General features: G+C 39.3%; 2 protein-coding genes across 3 annotated transcripts in view; both read left to right on the top strand.

The window, feature by feature from the left end:
• The window catches only part of LOC146476250 (uncharacterized), a 30038-nt gene extending 25363 nt beyond the window's left edge, over positions 1–4675 (top strand). The window contains exons 3-4 of one of the 2 annotated variants that reach the window (XM_085114806.1): positions 1214–1539; positions 2471–4675. In XM_085114806.1, the coding sequence (XP_084970932.1) occupies positions 1214–1539; positions 2471–2702 (558 nt within the window). In that variant the 3' untranslated portion in view covers positions 2703–4675. The remainder of the gene's footprint in view (positions 1–1213; positions 1540–2470) is intronic. The other variant, XM_085114805.1, reaches the window with a different exon arrangement.
• A 3319-nt stretch (positions 4676–7994) lies between these two features.
• The window catches only part of LOC146476248 (membrane-bound transcription factor site-1 protease-like), a 38594-nt gene continuing 28208 nt past the window's right edge, over positions 7995–18380 (top strand). The window contains exon 1 of the mRNA XM_085114804.1: positions 7995–8276. Coding sequence (XP_084970930.1) covers positions 8093–8276 — 184 coding nt within the window. The 5' untranslated portion in view covers positions 7995–8092. The remainder of the gene's footprint in view (positions 8277–18380) is intronic.

Below are 18380 nucleotides of genomic sequence, written 5' to 3'. Positions count from 1 at the left end.
GTCCCACCTAGGGGTATCGAATGGTCCCATTTAATTTAAAAGTGCTCGCAAAATTTGGCCTTTGCTCGTCGAATTGCTCGCAAAAATTACACGGGTGCTCGCTTGCTCGTGCTCGCAAAATTTTTGCAACTGCTCGCATGCTCGCATTCTCGTTAACATGTGCTCGATTGCTCGAAATTTCGTTAATCCTCCTTTGTAGTTATTTTTTATGCATATATAAAAGATAAATCAGTTGTGATAGGGTTAAAAAAAAAATGGTTTAAACATCCTTACCTCTGGCTTCAGTCTTTCTTCAACAGTTCAGCCTGTTTTGGAGGTGCAAGCCAGATTATTAGCTAGTACTTGGCGCAAAACATTTATCCTATTAATAAAAGAGAGATTTCGGCTAGCGGAAAATTTACGAAGTGCTCGCTGCTCGCCATCTGTATTTTTCTCAAGCGGTCGCTGCTCGCGAGAAAAATTTGACGACTGCTCGTGCTCGCAAAAATAAACACACGGCTCGCATGCTCGCAAATGCTCGCAAGGACCATTCGATACCCTTCCACCTACTCCGTAATTCTTCTTATATGAATTTTTTTCGAATACAATGTAATTTCATTTTATATAGATATACACACTTTTTTTTCATTTGTTCCTTTATTTTTGTTTAATTTATTATTATTATTTTTTTGAATCTTAATTTTTTTTTTACTTGTTCCGGGATGTTCCGGGATGTTCCGGGATGTTCCGGAATGTTCCATGTTCCGGATTTTATCGACGGCCCAGTAAAATCGCGCAAGGTCACAGACATCAATGACATCAACCAGGTTTTTTTTTATAGGTATGATTCTACTGTGACTCGGGAATATGTCTGATCATCAACAATGTAAACCAAAAAACTGAAAAAACAATCCGTTGGAAATCCGTTGTGATCTCGTGTGGTGGCGGACTGTCACTCGTGTGCAACATCCTCGTCCTCGGAGCCTACGATGTTTTGCAGTTGAATCGCGTAACAATTTAACAAAACCCTCAACAACAACAAAACTTTATTACAACACAAACAGATAAATTTATACACAAAATTCTTCCAACCGCATGTACCTAGCTCCAGTCATCGAGACAGGGGAAGAGGCACGTGGTTTCTGGCGACGAGAATGTGTGTTCAAATTACATCCTATTTATAAAGAACATTTGCCCAGACACTACCCCGTTAAGTTGTTTTTCTCCCTGATAGGTCTCCTGTTTGGGTGCTGTCGGCTTCGTATGCTGGATGGTAAAGGCAGCCATTATGGCCTACTGGGCAGCTACTGCGCATGACAGAAACGACATCGATGAGCCGACACACATGGCATGGGACGCTGCAAAGTTTACAGTGCGTGGGCTCATGACTCCATTTCTCATATTCTTATTCATGAAAGTAAACGCAAGAGCACTGCCCCTCAATAATCGAAGGCAGAAAGTGAATCACTTCCTTGTACCGGTTGTCATGTTGGGGATATTTTCCGCGCTTGGAGAAAGTTTGATTGATCAGTATATTGGGCCTGTGGAGATGATGCTTAGGTTTGTAATAATCCAATCTCGTACCCAGAGTCCTCGAGCTCTTTGGCCAGCGGATGCCGGGTCGCCTGGAGAGACTCAATGGCATTGGAATTTTGCAAAAATGCTGCAGTAATATATTTTTTTTTTTCATTTTCCCCAGAGTTACTCCAGGCGACCATCCGCTGGCCAAAGAACCTTGGGATTCTGCATGGGTACGAGAATTGTCAATAATCTCGAGGAAATTACAGTGACTACAACTCGTAGTTACTAGAAATACTTCTGTAATGTTAACGTCGTATGCAGCATAAAGATCTCATTCTTGTAACACTGACTAGATTCCCGATGGCATTCAGCTTTGAAATGGGCATATTCTTTGTGCGTAAATGAACACAATTTTCCTGAGACTTGCTTACGAGCTGTCTTTGCTTTTACGAAAATGCTAGCTCGCTTTTTTTGCATTTGTAACGCTATATTTGCCCCTCCGAAAACGACAGGAGTTAGTTTATCCGTATTACTTAATTTTGAGCTGTCATTTTGTCAAAATAACCTTGAGATTTTCTCAACAACTAAAGGCAGAAATTGTGAGACGACTAATCGACTTAGGCCTGCGAATATCATATCCAGCGAGATGAACTGCATGGTGCTTCTGTTATTAAGCCAACTGGGAGTTGGTCCTTTTTTTGATTCGTAAATACATACCCGTAGAGGTTAAGTGATGAAAGATTAGTGTAACCTATGAAATACATTTGTTTGAGCTGCGGATGAAATGAGAGACCGCAGGTAACGCAACTTCCGATTCCCGTTTCACCGCAGCCTGAAATTTTTTCCGATCTTTTTTTTTTTTTTTCGCAGCTGGTTTAGTTTGAGTACATGACTACGATAATCTCTCATTTATTTCGAGGGCCATACTGTCACTTAATACATTGACTCCGAGCTTCTATATCTTTTACAGATGTGAAATCAAAGAACAAAGTCTAAACATTCTTCTAGAGGTGGGTCCGCCTATGTACCTGGGATTTCTGATCCACGTGTTTTTACACTTCTTTATCGTCCAAACCAACATTGCCAAACATCAACCTGCCGAAGCTGATGACGAAAATTCAAGTGCATCATCAAATTCATCAATAGTAGAATTTTTTGATGCAGAAGATGATCGTGATCATGGCCGTAATGACCTCGTATAATGTGAGGGACATACCTCTATCTAACTGGACTGTTGACCAGTGTTGGTGCAGAACTAACGTATAACACATCGTCGTCTCGTGTACATATTCAGACTTCATTTTCGATCACCAGTGTAAGTCACGCTAAGACCATATCTTTAATAGCATAAACGATGACATTCATGTGACTCAGCGACGAAGACCTCCTTCGCAGTCCGAAGGTTCGTGAGAGACGAACTCCATAGTCATGGAATATATTTTCGCTGCGATCAAGATACGCACCTTTCCACTGTGAACGCTAAGACGATGTCTTTATCGATTTAATGGAATAAACGGTGACATTAGTTGCATGTAAACGTAGCCACTCCACCAAAAGCAGATCAGAACTCCTTTGTCGGCCGAAGAGACGAACTCCATAGCCGTGGGAACTTCCATCAGAGCCGGATTTTCGCCGCCCTCGAGATGCGCACACATTTCTTTTAAAAGCATCACGAAGTGTCCCCACCTGTCCCACCTCAACCTCGTTTCAGGGTCTCAACCCCCCACCCAGCCAGGCATGTGACGTCATTCACAACAAGACGTCTCATGTTACTCACCAAATTATACCCTAAATGGGGCCACCTACGGTCAATGAACGGATCTACTTTACTGGAACCTATGATCAATACAGTATAGGCAACTTCGGACACCGGTATCCGCAACTACAATTTTAAGCGAAATTATAGAGAGATTTAGAATTGCATTTACGGCAAACGGTAGAAATGACCACGTGACTATGCATGCGCTGTTTTCCGGCAGTTTCTCCGTACGATTGAGTAGAGTAGTTTTGCATTAGCATCAAAGGTCAGAATTATTAAATTTTGCACGGTTCTTATCTGTGTTCTAATTTTTTCAAGAAACTTGAACGCGAATCTCACGTTTGCCGTAAGCGCGATTCTAAATTACGCTAATGTTGGGTTGGACGTTGTTGCCGTGGACAATTTTTAGTACAATTTTAGCGCTTGCCAGCGGGTGTTAACTTGTAGTCCCCACATCCTGGTAGCGCACTCTGCTTTATCTTTGTTACACGACGTCAACTTTCCACGGAACAGGATATATAGCGTTCAAAATGGTCGTTGCGAATCACAACTCCACTGTTTTGCGCTGAAAATAGTTTTACAAAATCGTCTTGTGCATCATATTATAAAAATAAACATTGGTCTAGCGAAGCTGCAAGTACTTTTCATTGTAGACCGGCTGAGTTGTTAACGTCCTGGTCCACCGCGCGGGAAGATTGACAGGATACATTTAAAACTCGCATTCGAATTTCTATTGTAAAAATTTTAAAACGCTAGAGATTCAGATATTACTGTTCACAGGCTAGTTTCGTAGCTACTCATTTTTTTTTTTAACAATTTTTATTTGCATACATGACATGAGATTTACAAAACTGAGCACTATTAACATTACTTACAATACATAGAGTACTAACCACAATGACTATATCTACATTGTTAACAATACTTACTATACTTACAAAACTAAAAGTGCTTACAATGTTCACACTACTTACAGGAATAACGCTATGTCTTTTAGTGAACACTTTTTCTTATTTTTACTAACAAAACATTACTTTACATCAAATACAATTTTTACAAATTTTACAGTGATTCCGTACAAAATGATCAAGCTAGAAAGCAACTGCTAAAGATTCTTACTAAATTAAAAGAAAAAAATATATATTTATATAAAGCAATTTTTAAGGAAGAAGAACTGCCCATCTAAGTCTAAAATTTGACAAACACTTATTAGCGACAGCAATCTGTTGTAGAGTCTGAATTTTATCGGAAAGTCGTAGCTACTCATAGTATGACAGATCCAAGCGGAGGAAATGGAAACATTAAACGGTTTTCGTTTTAGTATAAACATACCTACCCGCCTCGACTAGCTTCAGCTATTTGCGGGTAGGTATATAAACACCTTGTAACTGTCTATTTTTAATAAAGTGTTGTGTTAATAAAGTGTTGTGTTTTCACGGTTTTCCATTCCATAAAACCTTTACACTTTTTTTTAAATTTATTACTAACTTGCTTTTACGTACGAACACAAGAACGGAGCACAACAAGAAGCTCAAAAACGAGCTCGATAATCCTCATGAACGACATTCACTCTTAAAGTGCCCCTGGGACAAAAATTTCATTTTCCATCTTTTTGCATTTTCGTGTAGAATATGACCTTCTTACTCATGTTACCAAATTTCAATCCTTTACGGCGATTGGAAGTATTTTTTTTTAGCTTTTTATTCGAGATTTCACGGCCAACATTACTTGGCCTTGTACCGGAAGTTAAGGCTCAAATTACAGGAAGTGACGTCATTGGCTCAACACGAAAAATTCCACATGGCTAATTTTCATATGGATTCTACTTCATAAACTGTATTCTGCTGTTATTTAGTTTGCAACAGCAGAATACAGTTTATGAAGTAGAATCCATATGGGTCAAGTGCTCCCCGGGCGGGGGGGGGGGGGGGTGCACTTGACCCATGTTTGGGTATAGGGGTGCCGCTGGGGGTTTGAAACCCTGACCCTGTTTAGGACGAAAATAACCTTAAATACCTACCCTGTGTAGGACAATGTCCTCAATTTTAAGACCCTATTTAGGACAGAGGACAACATCTAGCTCTAGTGTTACACAACTGACAAGTGTTTATTGGTAATAGTAATAACATTTGAAGGCCCACTGTCACTTACCGGACGTGATGTTCCACGCATTGAAACGCGAATAGCAATCACAACAGATAAAATAATACACTTCCTAGAAGTGATGGCGAAAAATCCCAAAATTTCGCATTAACAGCGGTGAACCTTAAGTGGAAACTCAATTGACGTGAAGCATTGTTCACTAAAATAAATGCAGACTAACGTTTCTGATTTCGGATTGCCAAATACTGGACGACAGTCTTGCAACAATACCCTGTCTAGGACGGGTCCGGGACAGACTCGCTTGAAATTATATACCCTGTTCAGGACAGAGGGGCCAAAAACCATACCCTATCCAGCGGCACGTCCCCGTATAGCCCATATAGCGGAGTACCTCCCCCGGGACTTTAACAATAATTTTTGTTTGTAGCAAGAAGAACCAGACAGCTTGTTTCATAATCATAATAAAATTCAGAAGTCGCAGGTAAAGTAATATTAAAAGTAAAGTAAAGTAAAGGGAACGTAATATATCAGAAAAAATGCTCTTGGTGACTGGTTGTGAAGTTTAATACTCTCTTAATTATTTAATGAAATTTTAGCTTGTTTGCAATGAAATATAATTTTGGTCTTGTCTCGATGGGATATTTACACCCTTTATAATGAACGGTGAAAAGAAAGTCCCTTTTCTAAGCTATACCGTGGGGTCCTTGGATATTTTGGCTGCATGACCACACAGTAACCCTAGGGGGCATTTGCAGTTAATAATCAGTTGTCCGAAGAGAAAATAAGAAATAGTTCCCGACAATAGGGAGCTTAAGCAACGACGACGGCGACGGCACTGGAATGACAACGCGGCAACTGAACCAGAATAGGTTTAATGAGCAAAAACAATCGCTCTGCACGTGCGTTTTACATTTTGGTACATTTCTTTATCCTCTGCAAAACGGCAACGTGAAATGACCACATTTAAGGTCTTGTGGAGAACGTGAACGCACGACGGTGAATTTTTCATTTTCTTTCTTAACTTGTACGCCACTCCTACCAATTTGGCCCCTGGATAGTTGAGCGAGTTGAAATAATCGCGAAGTAGTACAAATGAAATAAAGATATATCTTCAGGTGACGTTTTTGTTACCGTTGCCGCCGTCGTTGCTGGATTGATCACGCTAAGGCCAGGTCACTGAGCACAGAACTGTAAAATGTCCTATTGTCACACTGTCATGATCAGTTGCAGTAGATGAGTTTAAAACGACAGGCGTCCTTGAATACGAATCAAATTTGTGTTAGGCGAAGTAAATGGAAACTTGCAAGAATTGCCATTTACTTATTCTGACTGTACATCGTATTTACTCGAATAAGCGCTGCTCGTTATCAAACTAAGTTCTCGAATTTAATTTCCGATGCGGTGCTGATTCGAGGGCAGTGACCTTTATGGGGAGGGCCTTATTAAAAACTCGGCATAAAATGTTCAAAACTCAAGTGGAACCACGAGCCCCAGGCACAGGGGTGGCGTGGGAGGGGGGGGGGGGAGGAGGGTGTTACTCCCTTATAAAAATGACGGCCGGATGTGGTCGTCGGAAAATTTTGAAAACGCCACTAGGTATTAGAGTCAACTTTTGTGGGGATCACCATTCTTAATCCAAATTCATTTTCACCACCAAGAGGTACCAATTCTAAAAGAACAAATCAACAAGCGCTAAGACGACTTTTTCGAACACCATCTTCTCTTAAAGGAATTACCGTTGTAAATGAAGGTTTTTAAACATATAATACCCGCTAAGAAAAGGCGAACGATCACTCTTGCTCAACGTTGGATCAAACAGGATCATGATCAGTAAAAATCGATAACAAAAAGAAATGAAATTCAAAACGACCACCGCAAGGACTTATCAGACAAAGTGAAAAGGCTTGGGTATACGATACACGACTGGCCAATACCCGAGTCACACATGAATTCCTCGCGTATTATGTGAACTCTTGAGTTGTCCTAATAAACCTGATTTGGCCAGTTCGAAATATCGTATACTCAAGCCTTTCACGTTGTTTTAAACAGTCCTTGCAGACTAGTCGTTTTGACTTTCATTTCTGGAATTACCGTGTCAAAATAAAGTTATCGCATAGTAAGATTTTTGAAAAGTATTGTCATAAATTTGTATCCTCTTTTGAGCATCCGTGACAACTCTAGCGGCGGTCCTTTTAGATTTTAGCGCCCTAAAAGGAACCAATCCAAATTTATCTCCCCACTGAAGTACAACGAGCAAACCCCCATTTCTTTAGGCAAGTATCCCCCTCCGGGGGGATGGGGGGGGGGGCGGGGGGGCTTATACCAAGCTCTTAAGTTTCCTCGGAAACTTTTAAACAAGATCCCTTCGCTGTCATCTCCAAGAGCGAATTTAGCCCGTCGAGGCCTTGTTAGGGAAGCGGAGGAGTAGCCCATCCCTAATCGTAGTAAGGGTCAGTTAAACCACGTCAGAGACACACGACACACACACATGCTTCATCATTGCATTTTTCGCAAGACCGGTTTGTTTCCGAGCGCCGTGAAATTCAGCCAATCACACCTCACCGTGGCTGTCACATGATCAAGTTCTAAAGTTACTCCATGAATCTATTTCATGTTTGTCTGAATGCAGCAAAGTAAATGGGGCCTTACTTCATTGCTTTCTCTCTGGAGTTCTTTCCTTCGACGATGGATTGGCTTTAGCAGCGACTTCAGGAGTGTCACTTTAGGCCCATGCCTGCCTCGGGAAGTCAAAATGGTGTTCGAAGACGGCATCATTGGCTTGTGTTTTTCGTTGCATGCCTTGTAATGTCGGACGTCTACAATGCAACTCCATTCGACTGTTCGAGAAATTCTACAGTTGCGTCTGTCAAGAAAGAGTCTTTCTTTGACTATAAAACTTCTGTTGTTGAAAATGGTAGGTAAACTTTATTATTTTACCTTTGTAATCGTTTAAATTTATATGCAGCGTATTAAAGTCTGAGACCTGAACTCGTAAAGGAAAGGTAAAACTCATTGTGTTTTTTTCTTCAGATGTTAGTTGTCGTTACGTTCAATGGAAAGAAATTCATCATTACTGGTTTCATAAGACTTCTTAGTTTATCTAGTGTTCCTAAAGGAAACCAAAAGCCTTCATTTCTTTTATCTGTTGTTGTTTGGACCATGTGTTGCCGTTAATCCGTGATCAAAATTATTTTCAAATCAGAGAGTCACCTTGGTTTTCGCGATGCCCCTATTTGCGTACTAAAAACAACGCTAACCAATGGAGTTTCAACAAGTATGATTATCCGTATCGCTTGAAGCTTTAGCACAGCGAATCCTTGGTTTCAACTTCTTCAAAATGGCTTGGTGATTGTAGTTTCACTAAAAAGTATTTGGTGACCCAAACACATCAATTTCTTTATTGATATAAATCAATTCATCTCATTCATTGACTCAAGAGTTACTATCGATCATATAATACCTTATTTCCTTGAGTTACCACTTTTGTGAAGTGAGAGCCTAAATTACCATAAAATAATGTTCTGTTAGTCTCCAGGGGGGGGGGGGGGGGGGGCTTTTTTTTATTTTCTGGCCCCGAGAAAGAGGGGCCTGGGAGATTACGTGTACCAGATGTACCAGAGAGGGAGGCTTTTGAACAAAACTTGAATGAGGTTTTCAAAAAACGTTTGACATCAAAACTGACTGACTGAAACAGCATTAATGTGTTGTGTATCACAATGTCATTAGCTGTGGTCACAATCTAGGGAAAATAGATTTACCTAGAGATAATTTATCTGAGTTCACCTGAGTTAAATTTATCTTGCGCTTCCCGTCCCCAGTTGAAAAGTTCATGCTGAAGAGAATCGCATCCCGGTTTTTACAGTGGTTTCACAGGATTAAATGTTATACCATTAAACACATTTTTTGGGCTTTTATTTCTTTGGAGAGCGTCCGCATGCTCGTGGTAACACAGAATTAATGTTCTAGTCTCGCTTGAGGACCAGCGATTGTGGCTTGAGTTGCATGATTGTGAAGTTGACAAAATTGCGCTAAAGGGGATGTCTTGAGTGGTGGTTTGCCTTAGATCAGTCTGATACTTGTAATTTGTCTAAGAATGTATGTGTAGAGGCCAATCACAATAAATGCCATGTTAACCAATTACAGAGCATAGTAAGGTAAAAGCAAAGCAAAGTAAATTATTTTTGATACTTACAGTGCAGCTCAGAGATAAGCGAACCAAAATGTGCGCGTAAAACGCGGATAATACGCGTCTGCGTATATACGCATACGCGTATTGACATATACGCATACGCGTATATGCTGATACGCGTATGTCTCGTTGGCATGTATGAGCTAGCCTTTTGTTTCTTCTATTGTGGAAAGGTCATTGCTGATTTCAATGGGCATTGCAAAAAAACTGAAAATTGGTGGTCAAGGTGCATGTCCGTCGATCGTCTTGTGTTTATTCCGGCTGTTTGTTGTTGACCGCTGTCGAAAAAAACAAAACTTTTCCTTGCAGAAAAATCAAATAAATGTGATCGGCGCATCACAGAAACTTTGAGGGAAAATCTTGTCTATGAATGGAGAGCATTTTACCGTTTGAATTAGCGAATTCTGCCGAAGAGAACCGGAGATATCCTTTTTTTAGTACTTGACATCATCGTTCGGAATCGACAATTATAGTTAGGGACTGGTCATAAAGTACAGGGGGGGGTGGGCTGGAAAAAAAGGGGGGGGTGGGTCACTGTTTTCATGCATGTAAAAAGGGGTGGGCTAGCAAAAACCATGCATCATTAAAGGGGTGGGGCACATAATATTTTTGCACATGTTTTGCATCAAATGGTGCCTTTTGCCAGTAAAACTGTGAAATGTATTAACAGTAAAAGCACAAATTATGATTGTGTAGTTTCAGAAAATATCCATCCCCCATCACAGAGGGAATTTATAAAAGGACGCCCTACCGCCAGGAACTTCCAAGTTTCTTTCATACAATCTCTGTAATTTTGTTCTTTCTCTTACCACCATCCCCTCCAGAATCTTGAATTCCCTCCATGGGTGGGGTAAGGATATTTTCTGGAACTACACATTCTATCAAGAAAAGGGCAAGTTCACTCGCATCCATTAAAATGAACAACTATGATTCCATGTGGTTATTAATGATACATATTAGATGCACATTATCTTCTCAAAATCATTTCAGGTATTTCAACAAAAATAGATCTCATGCAATGATAAACTTCAAAAACAAGACTTTGTGCATGTGTGCTCCTTCCTCTATCATACTTGTCCTCTAATTTGTCTAGTTTTATGTATAGTCTTACCTTTATTTACTAGGGGTGGGTCATTTCATTTTTTACCTGAAAAATATGGGTGGGCCATGCATTATTCTGCAAAAATATGAGGGTGGGTCACACAAAACTAGCCTTCGTAAAAATGAATTTTTCCAGCCCACCCCCCCCCCGGTACTTTATGACCAGTCCCTTATTAGTCATTTTCGTTCCCAAAGACCTGGGAATTAACCAGGAATTAAAAAAAAAAACTATCAAAGGAGCTTTGTTTATGTTGGAGGTATTTTGGAAAGAGCAATATTCGCAAAGCAAAGAAAGATAATTGTTTTGATAAAGCAAGGGAGACAATTGTCTGCGCATGCTCGCAATAACCCAAATTAGTATATACCGCACAAGTGAATAGTACTTTTCGCGCGCGCTGATTGGCTAGCTCGGAGGTGATTAGCCAAGTACTATTCACCTCCGAGCAACCGAAGAGAAAACAAGATGGCTTCCCGTTTTGCCACGGTCACTGAAAAGGAATTTATTTAGATAAACGAGGCAGCTGTTACAAAAAATACAAAAATGACAACAAAGTTTAGTTTGACGGCATTAATGGTAAGTTATTTAATTTTTTCGACCTCATATTCTAAGGCGAAAAATGAAACTACAATGCCTTGTTTACGAAAACTGCCGAGCACTATAATTACAATGTAGACAATAAAACATCTAATGTTTTGGAGCATGGTTTCAAAATCAAGACGAATTTCACACAACAATTAAAGAAATGACACTTTGGCAACTAAACAAGTGTCTCAAAAAGTTTTAAAGTTTTAATTGTTCGCAAGAAAGCGAGACGGAACTTTATACAACAAGAAATCGCTTACCGTGCGGCGCGCGATATTTTAAAATTTCCCACCATTTGTCGGTACACTGTGAAAAATAAAGGAATTCTGGCCCGCTAGTTATTCAGCTTGTGTGGTATATACTAAAACAATTATTCACCTCAGTGTCGGTAAAAGTGGTGGATATTTACCTCGCCGCTTCGCGGCTCGGGAAATATCCGCCACTATTCACCTCCACTTTGGTGAATGATTGTTAATTATTTAACGTTTTTTTTTAGTTTTTCGTGATTCGAGGTTTTCAACGCGGTTAGATTTGACAACCTAAACTTTAAATGAAAAGCATTCAGAAACGGTTCGACGGCAAGCTAAGTGAGGCATGTTGCCATAAAAAGCAACTCAAGGCGGAGACGGAAAACCTTGTTTGACATCACCTGTGGTAATTTTTCGGTGGACGAAAGTCCCTTTTGATTTGACGTGTCGACAGTAAAGATGGCGGTTTGTCTGCAACCAGTATTTGGCGAGTCCAGTGTCAATGCATTTTTCTGTTTTCAAAGGTTCTGCTTCACATCTTATCCAACACCAAGCGAAAGAAGTATGTCTTTTCTGGTAAGTACAACGTATTGTTGGTTCCTTGTGGTTGTATTTTTAGTTTTCATTCGCTTCCTTTCGCGGCAATAACAGTGCAACAGTGTTGTTGTCATTCTAAATTTCACGGTGTCCTTCAACGAGAACAGCCTGCGTTCTCTGTTTTCATTATTTTTTCATAAAAATCGAGTACAGCATTAAGGTGAACTTATTTTTTCATTTAAGGGTTGTAATTATCGCTTTAACCAGTACTTTTTATTCTTCGTCGAAGTGAATGTTTTGAATAAAAAAATTTAGTTTTTATTTTACCGCGTATTAAAATTTCTCATCATACCCCCGAGACTTTTGTCTCCCTTCGTGATATGGGAATCCCCATGAACAGGGTGTCAGTCAACAACAACAACAACAGTTTATTCAGTATTTCCATATGTATACATGGCATTACCGACTCAATAGAGCTATATAATATAAAATTATAGTTTGTATTTGAATAATTAAATTAACATTGATTGTCGTATTAACATTGAGTCATAAACTGATATAAGCAGCGATTGTGCTACCGACAAAAGGGTAGCCTCCCACGCAGTCGTTTTTAGGGGACTCGTATTACCTCTTTGTGGGGAGGAGGTAATACGAGTCCCCTAAAAACGACTGCGTGGGAGGCTAACAAAAGGGTCAACGTTGTTAAAAAGAAACAAAATATTTTGATATCTAACATTTATTTCATTGAAATTTTTTTTTGCGTATGTCATTATAATGATGACAAGAAAATAAAAAATGTAGCTCGTCTTCAATCTCGTTTAAATGGCAAAGAGAGCAGATTTTCAGGTGTCTTGTTGTGCATTCCAGTTTCTATTCGTAAATTGTGATTTCCAAGACGAAATTTATTGACTTGTCTCTTGTGGAGTGTATTTTTTATTGGATCTAAAAAATCAGTTTTGTGACAATCTTTTTTGAAGGTAGAGTAGAATTTCAGTTTTTTATTTAATTTCAATAAATTAAGTTGATGGTTGATTGAGGTTTTAGTAACAGTTAATCGAATATGTGTTTTAATGTTATCGAAATCGTTAACGTTTAAATTTGAAATGATTAAATTTGAAGAATTGCTTAATGAATTAACTCTTTTCATCAGTTTGTCGGCCATTTCTTTTGAGAGGTAAAGCCGACATTGTTTGGTAATGTTATCTTCTGGTAAGCTTTCCAAGTGTAACCAAAATTTAATAACATTTATGTCAATTATTCCTTTTATTGGTAATCTGCCGAGTTCATTTCTACATGCTATATTTGGGCATTGCTTATTGACTCCTAAATAGAGTTCACAAAAATGGATATGTGTTCGTTCGATTATGTCTTTTTCCCATGAGTGATAATCATTTTTGTCATAAACTCCCCAAACCTCTGTACCGTACATGAGGTTGGTAGGAATAAAGAGTCAAATAACTTGTTGACAATGTCAGTTGGTAAGTTTGAGAAGTTTAGGTAATGGCGTGTTGCAAATATAGATCTTCTTGTTTTTTTCTTTTAAAATTAATTTATTATCCCGAAAATTTCCATTTGATGAGAAATTGACACCAAGATAAGTGCAGTTGCTGACAATTTCTATTTTTTCTTTGTTTATCTTAAAATGGTGATTATTGAAAGTGGATTTTCTGCGTTTCTTTTGAAAAATCATGACTTTCGTTTTTTCTAGATTTATATTTAGTAACCAGTCATCACAGAACTTGGATAATGTATCTAGTGATCTTTGTAATCCTTCAGACGTGTTAGAAATCAGAATTAAATCGTCAGCATATAGGAGACAATTAAGTTTTGAACCGTCTGGTAATATGATTGGATATGTATCCATTTTATAGAGAAGGGTAGGAATTTCATTCAAGTAGAGGTTAAAAAGCATTGGTGAAAGAATACATCCTTGTCTAACACCATTTGCGTATTCAAAGTATTCTGTTCTTTGGAGTCCAATTTTCATAGAACATTTAGATTTTGAGTAAAGGTTTTTGATTAAGTGGTAAAATTTACCTCCAATCTTATATTGTAGAAGTTTATAAAACAGGCCATCATGCCAAATTGAGTCAAATGCTTTTTTGAAATCAATAAAACAAGTGAATAGTTTTACTTTAGTAGAATGTGTTACATGTTTATCAATCAATCTTCGAAGGGTGAAGATGTTGTCAGATGTGCGGTGGTTTGGCAGGAATCCAATTTGAGCTCTGTGTAAAATGTTACGTCCACTTAAATAGTGTTGCAGTCTGATATTCAGTACTGAAGTGAATAGTTTTCCAAGACAGCTATTAATACAAATTCCTCGGTAATTTGAGGGGTCTAATCTGTTCCCAGACTTGTAGATAGGCGTTACAATACTTTGACACCAAGGTGTGGGGAAGAACCCACATTTTAGTATGAGGTTAAATAGTTTGCAAATTGCAACTCTGAGGTATTGTATTCCTGTCTTAAGCATTTCATTGCGAATTTGATCAGAACCAGGAGTCTGTCTGGATTTTAAGAGTTTGGCTGCGGTTTCTATTAATATACTACTTGTTGTTTGAAATCAATGCCCTTTGAAATCATCCAATCAGCGAGGAGCAAACAGCAAACTGTCACGCTGTTTGAAATCAATGCGTGACAGTTTTCGGTCGGCACACGAAAGTCAAGCTACTTATCCAGTCCCATCCATCGAGCTTGGATTGCTGAATTTTTCGTTTTCATTTTAGTTCTACCTGTAAAAGTTTTGGACGGATTTCATATCAAATGGTACGAGATGAAAGCTGGGACTTTCAACTTACCTGGTGCGTGGTTTGCAACCCGTGCGATGAGGATTTGTTCGTGAATTTTGGCTCGGCGCTGGACCGGTCCGACTGGGATCTTTCCTCCTCCCTCTCTCTACTATTACACTCGAGTGAACGTCCAACGTCAAGCCCTTCAAATCGCTAAAATCGCCGTCTTCAATCTCAAGAACAACAGCACACAATATTTAAGGTTAAAATACGTTTATTTTGATGTTAAATGAGAACATTTATCGCAATCTAGTACGATAATACGAGGATTTTCGACATTCCCTTACATTTCCTCTGTGTTGTACCTAGATTGTTTCCACCATCACAACGTAACCTTACACCGAGATTGTTTTCATAGCATGGCAATAACATAATTGATTTTTTGCTCCAAACACCGTACATCATCCCTCCAGAGTACACATAAGCTTGCAAAGATAAGATGGCATTTCATATTGACTAAGCTTGTTAAGAGATCGTTTATTGAGTAAAATTATGACTTTTCAATTCTACCCGGCATAGTAAATCGAACGTTCGAAAATCGAACTCAATCGAACTCAATCCGTGGATTGAGTTCGATTGAGTTCGGCAATCGAACGAAATCGAACACCAGACTTTCAGTGAGTTCGATTTCCGTATAAATCGTATTCAATCGAACAAATCGAACTCAATCGATCGAACTCAATCCATCTGATTGTGTTCGATTGAGTTCGGAAACCGAACTCAATCGAACACAATTTAATTGATTGAGTTCTGATTGGCTCTGGTAAACCTATACAAAGCAAGCCCATCAACGCAGGTTTTTCTTGTGCTTTGTTACAATTTATTCAATAACAGAAACCCCATTTATAAACTGTCCACGGCCGTTAAGAAAACAGAACAGAACAGAACAAAGCTATCATTATTCCCGCGGGCGTATTCCGAAATCGTCGTACCCTTTCCTTTTTTAGCTCACTTACAATTGCGGAATGAGAAAATCGAAGGGTTACTTTTATGCAAAACTACAAGCAAATTACTAAAAGACTTCGCCATCCTTTACGTCAAAGCGGCATTCCTGGTAACCTTTTTACTACGCATTTGAAGCTTAAAATCCACAGCGCATCTGAAGCCATTTCTGCGTAATTTCTTCGTTTACGAAAAACACGTGCGCTACACTCCGGACTGAAGTAACTCGAGCTTCCAAGATCTGGTTACGGATTTACAAAGCCTGTTTTACACAAACCACGAGTTCGAAAATCGAACGTTCGATTGGGTTTGATTGATTTTTTTTCTTTTCGGTGAGTTCGATTTCGTTCGATTGCCGAACTCAATCGAACTCAATCCACGGATTGAGTTTGATTGAGTTCGATTGAAATTTAGTTCGATTGGGTTCGATTTACTATGCCGGGATTCTATCGGCGTCTTCCATGTGTGCATGCAATAGTATATCGTTATGTTGTCTCACCCACCGACGTTTTAGTCAGATACCCCTCCTACCGGTCTGTTTGACGAAATTTTCATCTTTTGTCATTGTACGAAATCACAGCTAACGAAATTAGAGGCGAACGTCATATACTTACTGTTGGTAGCTTTCTTAGGGAACAAGTGACCGAAGAAAACAAAGGAATTAGTTAGTCTTAAGTATCTGTTTGTGAGACGTCAGGCGACAATCGAAAATGAAAGTAATTTGTTCCCTTAAGGATCTTTATTCTCTGACGTATGCGTCTACTGATTTTCACAAAAATAATCATAAGGTCAAAAATGTGCAACGACCTGCACATTTTTCCTACCGCTACTTGTTGTGAAAATGTTACTCAAGCCTCAAGGTTGTTTAAATCAGATGTTTGGAGAAGAGAACTTAAGACTGTCGGGGCACGAGCAATATTTTATGCGTTTATGGATAATCTGACAAGGCCCATCGTATTAAAGCTTGAATAACGCGTCGCGTGATGACACGGGGAGTGATGACGTTAGCCTGTTTTTTTTTTTAAAGGAAATGTTGATAATCTCGCGAGCGACGATGAGTGACATGACAGATCGTTGACTTGCAAAACAATGTTTGTAATACCTCAGGAAACATTCCCACACACCGTGGTATTGCAATATGGCCATTCTGCTGCTGTAGCGTCCCATTTTTGTTGTACATAGACGTATTCAATAAGAAACTTACTGTATTTGCCAATGAATAGGTCATTAAAGGAGGGAAAGTGCTGTAAGGTGAAAAAGAGATGATCAAATGCCCCGGGGTAATTGGGTAAAAGTCTAATGCTCGAACACTGGAATAAACGGTGTGGGAAAATACCCCATTATTTCCTGGGGGAGGGGGTGTCAGTCTTCCATCGTTGTTCTAAAACTGTCAAACAAAGCACGATTAGCGCGACAATCGGTTTTAATGAATAAATCAAATGTTGCTTTGACGTCACACAGGGAGGGGTTAGTGAGTCCCCTCCCTCGCGATATAAGCGAGAAGAATGGAAGATGATTGGCCTGCTTTGTTGAAGACAATCAGGCTACAGAGAAGAAAAAAAAACAAGATGCCTATACTGGCATTTACGCAAGATGCTGTGGCTGATTCATTTATTCCAACTGTATGCTTCGCCCATTGATAAAACCATCCTTACTAATGGAATAGTTTGAGTCACAAAGATCGCGTTATGTTGTTTCCCTTGTGTTACGCTACTAAGGGTCTCACCGGAAATTTTGGAAATTCCATTACGATAACCAAAGCTTCTCAATGACCTCTTTTAAGGCTCCTATCGTGGTTCGGGACTGTCAAACAAAGCACGATTCCTTAGCCAGGAACTATCCAATTTCCACCGTTTTAAATGTCGAGTGCTTCTTAAAGTTATTTTTTCGATTTACCACTTCAAAATGGTGAAATTTCCGTTTGAAAACGGCAGACTTGAGTCCACAACATGTTAACAATACGGCACCACAATTTATCCGGTTTAATGAATAAATCAAATGATGCTTTGACGTCACATAGGTAGGGGAGAGTGGGTGTCCTCCCTTGCAATATAAGCGACAAGAATAGATTTTGACTGGCCTACTTTTGTCGAAGACAATCAGAACAATACATCCCGAGTAGGAGAGGGGAGAGTTTAATGAACAAGATGTCTATACTGGCATTTACGCGTGATGCTGTAGCTGATTCATTTATTCCAACTGTATGTTTCGCAGATTGATAAAACTATCCTTGCTAATGGAAAAGTTTGAGTCACGAAGATGACGTTACGCTGTTACGTTACTTAGCGGTTCAACGGAAGTCTCGGACATTCCATTACGATAACGTAAGCTTCTCAATGACCTCTTTTCATTCCATCGTGCTCTAAGACTGTCAAACAAAGCACGATTCCTTCGCCAGGAACTCTCCAATTTCCACCGTTTTAAATGTCGAATGCTTCCTAGAAGTTATTCTTTCGATTTACAGCTTCAAAAGGGTTAAATTTCCGTTTTTAAACGGCATACTTGAGTCAACAACATGTTAACAATATGGCGCCACAATTTAATCTGGTTTTATGAATAAATCATGCGTTGACGTCACACACGTAGGGGGTGAGTGGGTTCCGTCCCTCGCGATATAAACGACAAG

Source organism: Pavona decussata, unplaced genomic scaffold (assembly GCF_977016875.1).
Source record: "Pavona decussata unplaced genomic scaffold, jaPavDecu1.1 SCAFFOLD_78, whole genome shotgun sequence".
NCBI lineage: Eukaryota > Metazoa > Cnidaria > Anthozoa > Scleractinia > Agariciidae > Pavona > Pavona decussata.
Note: the sequence above shows the minus strand (reverse complement) of the source record. Positions and strands in the feature narration are given on the sequence as shown.